Source organism: Rhinoraja longicauda, chromosome 19, assembly GCF_053455715.1.
Source record: "Rhinoraja longicauda isolate Sanriku21f chromosome 19, sRhiLon1.1, whole genome shotgun sequence".
NCBI lineage: Eukaryota > Metazoa > Chordata > Chondrichthyes > Rajiformes > Arhynchobatidae > Rhinoraja > Rhinoraja longicauda.
The window spans coordinates 11,349,240-11,360,100 of NC_135971.1; the positions used below are offsets into that span (position 1 = coordinate 11,349,240).

General features: G+C 48.4%; 1 protein-coding gene across 1 annotated transcript in view; it reads right to left on the minus strand.

Moving 5' to 3' along the window:
• Positions 1-2,041: 2,041 nt before the first annotated feature.
• The window catches only part of LOC144602836 (uncharacterized), a 43,424-nt gene continuing 34,604 nt past the window's right edge, over positions 2,042-10,861 (minus strand). Inside the window, exons 9-14 of the mRNA XM_078415956.1 lie at positions 8,094-8,521; positions 7,907-8,002; positions 6,170-6,403; positions 4,956-4,978; positions 4,740-4,858; positions 2,042-2,874 (exon numbers count right to left, since the gene is read on the minus strand). Coding sequence (XP_078272082.1) covers positions 2,342-2,874; positions 4,740-4,858; positions 4,956-4,978; positions 6,170-6,403; positions 7,907-8,002; positions 8,094-8,521 — 1,433 coding nt within the window. The 3' untranslated portion in view covers positions 2,042-2,341. The remainder of the gene's footprint in view (positions 2,875-4,739; positions 4,859-4,955; positions 4,979-6,169; positions 6,404-7,906; positions 8,003-8,093; positions 8,522-10,861) is intronic.

Genomic DNA, 10,861 nt, shown 5'->3' on the forward strand with positions numbered 1-10,861 from the left:
TACTCTATGATTTGTGCTACTTTAATATATCCAATTAATGAAGAAAAGAAGTTTGGAAGATTCGTTTTGTCATATCAGGGTGCGACGTGTGCGTAAGCTATAATCACATTTCATCCCCGAGAAGTAATGGCTATCGAAGTGGGATTTCGAGATGGTATAGGAACTGCCATTACAACCATGTTTAAAAGGCATTTGAGCACGTACAGGGATGGGAAATATTTACAGCGAAATGGGCCAGACGCGAGCTGCTGGGAGGAGTGTAGATGGGGCATATTGGTCGATACGAGCAAGTTGGGCCGAAAGACCTGCGTCCGTGCAGTTGGACTCGATGATAAATGGTAGGGGCCCGGTGCTAACGAGGCCTCGGGTGTAACTGAGAAGGCGTTGGGCAGTGGAACCCGCCGCCCGCATCTCCGTTCCCAGCCCGGGGTCAGGATGGACGGAGACCTCTCTCCGGACTTATTTTAATCCACAACTGTGCACCTGTCTCTCGTGCGCCAGTCTTCAGGTTAATCTATATTTGCAGACGCAGCGCATCGCTTGATAAATTGTGTTATAGGATCCATTAACCTTTATGCCAGAGTATTTAGGTTTGTCCGCTCACGAGTGACAGTGGGGGGGCGGTGAACATTCCGCATCGAAAGCCTGGGATCGAATTTGTTGAATTTCCAACGCCAGTGAAGGTCATTTTCCATTACATTCCCCTTGTTGGGGTAACAGAGTCATGGAGTGATGGAGCGTGGAAACAGGCCCTTCGGCCAAACTTTACTCGCCACCTGGCCACCTGGTTGCGTCTCTGTTGAAATCGGTGTGGTCTTTGCTCCTCCCACTGACCGCCACAGATGGGAAGATCATTGGCCCCCATTGCTCCGGATCCGAAATTGGACCCCTCTGTCAAATCTCCCGACAGCCCCTATCTATATTCCCCGGAGAAGCAAACACTCTTCTCTGGTGTTATCCTGAACCTGAACCCCGTCATCTCCAAAACCTTTCCAGCAAATATCTCCTACACCTTCCCGAAGCCTCCCGATTCATTCCTTGTGTTTGGTGAAGGGAAATATACCAGATTCCCCAGTCGGGGGTCCTAACCTGTGTTTCTCATGCCCAGGGCAGCGTTCACCGAGATTTGTGGAGCTTTGGAGATCCGCTCATCAAACACTCTTCTCCTCAGACGGCCAAACTTTTTGCAGGCGCCTAGTAGGAGCTGGTGGATTTCACCATCGATGTCTGCTTTCGTCTGGGAAGAGGGGTGCCGGCCAGAGGACCCGAGGGTCTCCATCATGACGACCATTTTAAAGAAATGGGACAAATGCACCTGCAGCGCCAACAGAGGTGGTTCCCCTGCGGTCAACCACAGAGCAAGTGGTTCACGGGTCCCCCTCAACCACCACCTCCCTGTCACTGAAAACCTGCCACTGTTGAAGGTGCAGGAAATGCAGTCGCCAATTTGTAGAGAGGGCAACTCAAAAACACAGTTCAAAAGATTAAGGGGTGGTACCGGTAGAGTTGCTGCCTCACAGCGCCAGTGATCTGGGTTCCATCAGGACTACGGGTGCTGTCTGTACAGAGTTTGTACGTTCTCCCCGTGAGCTGCGTGTTCTGTGGTTTCCTCTCACACTCCAAAGAGGAATAGGTTTGTAGGTCAATTGGCTTGGTATAAGTGCAAATTGTCCCTAGTGTGTGTAGGGTAGTGTTAATGTGCGGGGATCGCTGGTCGGTGCGGACTCGGTGGGCCGAGGGGCCTGTTTCCGCGCTGTATTTCCAATCTAAACTAAAGCAAACTAAACTGCTGTCTCCCCGTTCAGTAGATTTCAAAAGAATTCAAAAGCAAGCTGCATAGTGCAAGTAATTTTGAGTTTATTTCAATTACAGTATTGGAAGCAACAATGCACATCATTCAAATAAACGCGTGATCTTTCAATTAGCTTGTCGTGAGTGTCAATGGTTGTGTACATTTTCCAAATCACTGAACATGAAATATATCTATTACATTGAACTAGTCATTGAACGGAGTTAATAATACCGTAACGACTTATGACCAGATGGGTCCAACGACATTATATTTTTTAAATATTTTCACAAAAGTAATTTCTGTTCCGTTGCCGGACGCGGTTAACGCGTTAAAACGAACGGATCGACAGCTCTGATTTCAGTTGCGGTTTATTTCTCTCTTCCCACATTTACATTCCCCCTGGTTTTATTTCCGCGCTCACTGGGGTTTTTACGACTAGGAATTTGGGGATTAAATGGGAGCCGTTCAGCGCCGACCTGTTGTCCACCGGGTTTCTGCCCCACAGCCCCTGAGCCCCGCTCCTGACGCCGGTCCTGGGACCCGACCCTTTTACACACCCGGAGCGGAACCGGAGCAGATTCTCAGCCAGTGGTCGTCATACCAAGGCCAGAACAAAGGATAAAGTTTCTCCGTGAATTTATTCCCAGTGAAGGTGTGGAGATGGGCCTTGGTGTCCACGTCGTAAAATGAAACTGTCCCGGACTCGTAACTGAGATAAACTCCCACCCTCCCTGGGATGGGACGGGCGGGGAGAGGGAGTGGAGGGTCGGTATCTGCATCAAACCTGTCATCCAACCGCCTGATACTCCAGACTCCAGTTTCCGGGGACAGTGTGACCTTTTCGTTCCTCTCCACAGACTCTGCGGCGACTCCCAGACCCCAGCACAGACACCCCGCCACCTCCACCTCCCAGTAATGTCTCCCCGATGTGAATCCCTCCGATCCCAGCACACACTCCCAGTACATAAACCTTTTCCTGGTGTCAGGGAGACTCCTCCAGGTCCGGGTCCATCTCACCCTCTTCCGATCCTCAGACACCTCGAGCTCCGGACTCGCTGTTTCCACATCCAGGGTGACGGAGACTGGGGGGAGAAGCAGAGAATCAGAGAGTCACCGGGGGGGGGGGGGGGGGGGGGGGGGGGGGTGGAGACTCGGGCAGCGCGGCCCCGGGACCGGGGGAGAGGCCGCTCGGCCTCAGGCACAGGCGGGCGGACAACTGAAACCCTGCCCGGGCTTTCACCCACAACCACATCGGGTGAACAACAGACATCTCTCCCAGAGTTTTTAATCCAGAGATGACGAGGGGAATTTTGTGAGGTGGGGGAGGGTGGACGGGGAGGACGAGTGCGGAGAGTGAGGAGGATTGCGAGATTGCGGTGGGGATGGAGGAATGAAGTGGGTTGTTCAGATATGGAGGCAGATCGGAGCAGGAGGATATTGAGGTGAGTGGTAATTTGAGGTTGTTAAAGAGGAGGTAGAGGTGCGTGGTGGGGTCGTCATGATCACAGTGAAAGGAGGCAGACACGAGGGGCCAGATGACCTGCTCCTTTGTTTTTTGAGTGGAGGGTGAGACAAAGGGAAGGGTGGGTTTGTTAGTCAATTGGAGTGGGTGCAAAAGGGTTTACAACAACTTCATCAGGTCTGAAGGGCTGGGCTATCAGGTGAATTTGGACAGTCATAAGGTCATAATGTCATAAATGAAAGTATTCGAATGAGGCCATTCGGCCCATCAATTCTACTCCATCATTCAATCATGGCTGATCTATCTCTCGCTCCTAACCCAATTTTCCTGCCTTCTCCCCATAACCTCTGACACCTGTACTAATCCAGAATCCAGCTACCTCTGCCTTAAAAATATCCACTGACTTGGCCTCCACAGCCTTCTGTGGCAATGAATTCCACAAATTCACCACCCTCTGATTAAAAGCATTTCCCCTTATCTCCTTCCTAAAAGAACATCCTTTAATTCTGAGGTGATGATCTCCAGTCCTGGACTCTTCTCACTAATGGAAACATCCTCTCCACGTCCATTCTATCCAAACCTTTCACTGTACTGTATTTTTCAATGAGGTCCCCCCTCATTCTTCTAAACTCCAGCGAGTACAGGCCCAATGCCGACAAACGCTCATCATAGGTTAATCTACTCATTCCTGAAACAGACTATTCAGACTGGGATATTTTTTCATGGGAGCCTGTCAGAGTGACATTATAGATGTGCATAAGATGCACAGATAAGGTGATTAGTGACAATACTTCACCCAAGGTCGGAGAGTCTAAACCTCGAGTGCATCAGTTTAAGGTGAGAGTGGAAACAATAAAAATGACCTGAGGAGCAGGTTTTCCAGTCAGTGGGTTGTGTAGATGTGGAACAATCTGACAGAGGAAGTGGGCGAGGCAGGTACAATTACAACAGTTTACAGAGAATTGGGTAGATACGTGGATAAGAAAGACTTTTAAGGTTATGAGCCAGACTCAGGCAAGTGGTTGGGCAACTTGGTTGGCATGGTCGAGTCGAGTCAAAGGGCCTGTTGCTGTGCTACAAAGCTCTCTGACTCTGTGATGCTTCCCAGCAGATGAGCTTGGTGGGAGATCAAATCTTCAATTTCCCTTCAGTCCAAAATACCATTAACCTTTGCATCTTAGTATTACTTAAAGATAGACACAATCAAAGGTAGACACAAAATGGTGGAGTAACTCAGCGGGACAGGGAGCAGCTCTGGAGAGAAGGAATGGGTGACGTTTCAGGCTGAGACCCTTCTTCAGACTGAAGAAGGTTCTCGACCTGAAACGTCAACCATTCCTTCTCTACAGAGATGCTGCCTGTTCCGCTGATTTACTCCAGCATTTTGTGTCTACTTTCGATTCAAACCTGCAACTGCAGTTCTTTCGTACACATGTTACCTAAAGATGTCAGAAACAAGAACAATGGAAAAGGTATTAGCTTTACCTTGCTTGAAGTCATCAGATGTTTCTTTAAATACTGTGTTGAATGAAACAGGGCAATGAAACTTTTCAATCGGCAAGGCTTCATCTACCACCGACAATGGTTTGGCTTCATCACGAACCCTGCGAATATTTAACAGCTGGTTATCAACTGAGCATTAGAAATATTTTGAACTGTTCCACCAAAACTAATAATGTTTCCGTCAAGAGCATGTCCTACCTTCGCTTGCGACCAGCTTCCTCCTGAAAGAAATAAAACACAAATCTCAATTGACTGAGATGGACCGTCCTCATCCCGACAGCAGGAATTTCTCCACATTCCCACAACCCTCTGATAATTCCCATTTCCCAACTCTTATCGCCGCTGTCATGCAGATAGAAAGCGGATATTGCCGTAGTGATGTAGAACAATGGGGAAAAGCACAAGGAAAGTTCATGAGAATTACGCCATAACTGAGAGGATGGAACTCAATGCAAAGACAAAGTCGTGGGATTTTATCTGGAGAAGACATCAGGAATGATGAGATAGGATTTAAGTTTATCGGTGGATTTAAATGGATGAGGATGAAATAATATCTCTAATCGATGGGAGAGCAAAAATCAAAGCTGAAATGTAACGCGGTCTTCAACAAATACCGAAAGGAATGCAGTCATGAGAACATGGACCTCACTTGCATTGGAAGGACTGAAGCCAACAGCAGAGATAATTTAAGGGCGAGCGGGATAAACACGTGAGCACTCCTGGCATTCGAGATGCGGTGAGTAGATGGGAGGGATGTTGAGTGGAGCAGAAATCTTGACTGGATAGGATGGGCTGAATGGTCTGTCTATGATGTAGAATGGGATGTCATTCTATGGTGAACAAATGTGGATAAAACAAACAGAGCAAATTCCCCCAAGGTGACCGCCCACTGCTGATGGGAACCGGATGTAGATGATCAATCTGCTGTGTGCACCACGCTCTAGATTTCAATGTTGATCCCCACAATGTGGTCATGGCTGATCTAGCCGAGGACTGAACTCCTCCGCTCTGTCCCACTCCCTTTGATTTCAGTTCCCCAAATTTTCAAAAATGTATCTTCCTCTCGTATAAGTACGTCTAACAGGTTAAACCTCTCAGAGTGTCTGGGTTGGAGAATCCCAGAGATTTACTGCCCTCTGTCCATTCGTGGCCCTTGGGATCAGATATAGGATCACCCGTCGTAGTTCTGAACTCCACAGAATACAAACACCTCTCTACATTCCGGCCAAGCAGTCCTGAGATCCCATAGATTATGCGGGAGACAATTTAGTTTGGGAACAACAACACCTGGAACAGAAAGACCATTTACCTAGTACTCAATTACTGGTAAAGGCAGCATTTATTTCTGAAATGTCTCCACCATTTTGTGACTGTGCCCTTTCACTTCGCCAGACTGTAGTGTCACCCCTCACCTTCAGAAACACCACATTGTCCTTTTGATCCATCTGCTTCTGCAACTTAAAGAGTTCCTCCTGAATAGATTTTAAATTCTCTTTGATCTCTCCAAGATTTTTCTTCATTCTATTCAGAATCCTCTTCTCTTCCTCCCGGACGTCTGCTAGTTCGCGCTGCTCTTTCTCAGTGAGAATCTGGTGCAGTTCAGCAAACTGGGATGTGATCTTGGACTGAAGGTTGTGTGACTGTTTCTGTGAAATGAAAGGTGAAAATCAATATTTCATGTCACTGATTATGGTTCCTCGCGTCTTTACTGGTGACATTTGGCCTGTGCATTTTTATTTGCTTTGGCAATTCAATTGTTTTTCTAAATGCTTCTAAAATATCGTGAGGGTAATCTTACAACCCATCAATCCTCTACCCCTAATACAATTCCCAGCTGCCTATTCCTTCTCACGTGTCCATTAATTCCCATTTATCCGTCCACCACCCCCTAGTGGGGTGCCGCAAGGCTCATTGCTGGGACCGCAGTTATTTACAATATATCTTAACGATTTAGATGAGGGAATTAAATGTAATATCTCCAAGTTTGCGGATGCCACAAAGCTGGGCGGCAGTGTGAGCTGCGAGGAGGATGTTGTGAGGCTGCAGGGTGAGTTGGATAGGTTGGGTGAGTGGGCAGATGCATGGCAGATGCAGTAAAATGTGGATAAATGTGATGTTATCCACTTTTGTGGCAAGAACAAGAAGGCAGATTATTATCTGAATGGTGTCAGATTAGGAAAAGGGGCGGTGCAACAAGACCTGGGTGTCCTTGTACATCAGTCAATGAAAGTAAGCATGCAGATAAAGCAGGCAGTGAAGAAAACTAATGGCCTTCATTGTGAAAGGATTTGGGTTTAGGAGCAATGAGGTCCCACTGCAGTTGTGCAGGTTCCTGTTGAGACCTCACCTGGTGTATTGTGTGCAGTTTTGGTCTCCTAATTCTTGCTATTGATGGAGTGCAGCGTCGGTTCATCAGGTTAATTACCGGGATGGCAGGACTGACACCTAATGAAAGAATTGGTCGACTGGGCTTGTATCCACTGGAATTTCGAAGGATGAGAGGGGATCTTATAGAAACATGTAAAATTCTTTACTGATTGGAGAGGCTAGATGCAGGAAAAATGTTCCTTATGTTGGGCGAGTCCAGAACCAGGGGATACAGTTAAAGAATAAGGGGTAGGTCATAATCATATTGAATGGTGGTGCTGGCTTGAAGGGCCGAATGTCCTACTCCTGCACCTATTTTTCTATTTTCTATTTAGGACTGATATAATAATAATATATTCCTTTATTCATTCCACACGGGGGGAATTTACAATGAGATGAGGGGAAAATGTTCACCCAAAGAGTTGTGAATCTGTGGAATTCTCTGCCTCGGAAGGCAGTGGAGGCCAATTCACTGGATGTCCTCAAGAGTTAGACGTAGCTGTTGGGGCTAATTGAATCAAGGAATATGGAGAAAAAGCAGGAACGGGATACTGAATTTGGATGATCAGCCATGATAATACTGAATACGGGTGCTGGCTTGAAGGGCCGAATGGCCTACTCCTGCACCTGTTTTCTCTGCAGCACCCGAGGTCAGGATCGAACCCGCTCACCAGAACGAGGAGACAGCAGCACTACTTGTGTCACTGCGCTGCCCTGTTATTACACACATCACAGGGATCAAACCTGCACAAGATCAGGAAATCGAAACTTAAAAGCCTCACCAGAACACCAGAAATCTTCTCTTTCTGTTGCTGCTCCATTTGCTGGATCCCTGATTTATATTTTGTGAGAGACTGGATGGAAGATTTCACCTGATCCTGGAATTGCGTTTGAAAATCGGAGAATAAAAGCGTTAGACAATAAAAATGGAATTAAACAATGATGGGATTAAAATCGGTCTGTTTTTACCTTGTGGTTTTCAACTGCTTCTTTAACCGGCATGAAGCTGTGAGACTTGTGTTCCCGCCCAGCTGCACAAACCACACAGATCAGCTTCTTGTCAGTTTCACAAAACAGCTTCAGTTCTTCCTGATGTTCCTCGCAGTGAAGTTTACTTTCCTTCTCTGTCCGATTCAGGCTCAGTGTTCGAGCTTTCTCAGCCAGTCTCGCCAAGGCCCGATTCACCCTGAGGGTGCGGTCTGTAAACACCTCTCTACATTCCGGGCAGGAGTTTCTCCCCTCCCTGTCCCAACTCTGTGTGATACAGGAGCGGCAGAAGTTGTGCTCGCAGTCCAGTATAACCGGATCGGTGAAGAATTCCAGGCAGATGGGACAAATTATCTCCTCGGTTAAACTCTCGACCGGGTCTTTCGAAGCCATTTTAACTCCGCAACTTCCTGGTTCAAGACGCATTCCCTTTCGCGCAGCTGCTGATCAAAGATACTAGAGGAGCAAGATAGACCACTCGACTCTTAGACAATAGACAATAGGTGCAGGAGGAGGCCATTCGGCCCTTCGAGCCAGCACCGCCATTCAATGTGATCATGGCTGATCATTCTCAATCAGTACCCCGTTCCTGCCTTCTCCCCATACCCCCTAACTCCGCTATCCTTAAGAGCTCTATCTAGCTCTCTCTTGAATGCATTCAGAGAATTGTCCTCCACTGCCTTCTGAAGCAGAGAATTCCACAGATTCACAACACTCTGACTGAATTTTTTTCCCTCTTCTCAGTTCTAAATGGCCTACCCCTTATTCTTAAACTGTGGCCCCGTGTTCTGGACTCCCCCAACATTTGGAACATGTTTCCTGCCTTTAACGTGTCCAACCCCTTAATAATCTTATACGTTTCGATAAGATCTCCTCTCATCCTTCTAAATTCCAGTGTATACAAGCCAGTCGCTCCAGTCTTTCAACATATGACAGTCCCGTCATTTTAGTAGCAGAAACTTGCAGAAACATTTAAAAAGAAAAATAACTAAAATCTGTGAATTGATAGATGAGATTTCTTCTGCATTTTAATGGCATCATCACACATACTGTTCCCCCAAAACACTGATTACACTGCGAGAGGCGGGTTTTGCCGTTGATAGGCAGACGGTTGGACAAAGGCCAGAGATGAGAAGACAGGAGGTGTGTGACAAAATGATTGAGGACTTGCGAATTGTGTCCTGATCTTCAAACAGTCTTCTCAGACGGCCAAAGGTTGTGCAGGTGCACTGAAGGCGCTGGTAAGATTCACCATCAATGTCTGCCTTCCTCTGGGAAGAGGAGCGCCGGCCAGAGAACCCGAGGGTCACCATCGTTACGACCATTTTAAAGGAAGGAGACAAATCCACCCGCGGAAACTATGGAGGGTTCCCCCGCTCTCTAACACATGGAGGGGTCAGTTACACATTAAACTGCATTGAATATAGACGGAAGCGGAGAGTAGCTCTTGGGACAGTGTAAGGCAGGATAATATGTTGGAAACAACTGCAGAGTGGATTCACGAAGATGGTGCCAGGATTTGAGGGTCAGAGCGAAAGGGAGAGGTTGGGCAGGGAAGGATTTATTCATTGGAGCGCAGGAGGCTGAAGTGCATAAGATCAAGAGGTGAATAGACAGGGTGAATGCACAGTCTGTTACCCGGAGCAGTGGAATCGAGAACTAGAGGACACAGGTTTGTGGTGAGAGGTGCAAGATTTAATCGGGAACCTGAGGAACAACATTTTCACACAGAAGGTCGTGGGTGTCTGGAACAAGCTGCCAGAGGGGGCAAGTGAGGCTGGACAACAACGTGCAGTGGAGTTGAAGCCCCGTTTCCTGAACAAAGAGGACACCTCCGAATCACCCCTCCTCCTCTTTCTCCTCCGCCCCCTCACCCATCCTCTTCCTCTCCTTCACCCCTCCTCCTCTCCATCTCCTCCTCTCCCTTTCCTCCTCTCCCTTTCACCCTCCTCTCACTCTCCCTGCACCTCCTCCTCACCCCCTTCCTCTCCTTCACGTCACCTCCTCCTCCCCTTCTTGCTCTCCTTCACCTCTCCTCCTCCTTTCCCTCGTCACCCTCTTCCTCTCCACCTCTCCCTCATTCCTCTCCTTCCCCTCACCCCTCCTCTCCCTCGCATTGTCCACTTCCTCTCCTCCTCACCCCTCCATTTTTCTCTCCTCCACTCCCTCGCCTCCTCTCCCTCACCCCTCCATTTCTCCCTTCTCCTCTCCCTCACCCTCCATTTCTCTCTCCTCCTCTCCCTCACCCCTCCATTTCTCTCTACTCCTCCACTCCGGGCCTCCAAGGCCGCCTCTCTCCGCAGCCGCCGCCGCTCCTTGTGGAGCCGCTGCCGGTCTGGGTCGGGGCCGCCGCTGCAGGCCCGGCGGAGAGGGAGGGGGATGAGGGGGAGAGGGTGGTGGAGGGGGATGAGAAGCCGCGGCAACAGCGGGTCTCGGGTTGCCGCCGCCATCAGCGCCATGGGGTCTTGCTTCCATAATACCGGTTGCCATCAAAGCTGAAGTGAACAGTAATCAGTCGCTATGTGTAGGAAGCAACTGCAGGTGCTGGTTTAAACCGAAGACAGACACAAAATGCTGGAGTAACTCAGCGGGACAAACAGCATCTCCAGAGAGAAGGAATGGGTGACGTTTCGTGTCAAGACCCATCTTCAAACGATCAGATTCGACCCGTGCGTTGGAAGGAACTGCAGATGCTGGTTTAAACCGAAGATTGAGTATGAAGAAGGGTCTCGACCCGAAACGTCACCCAT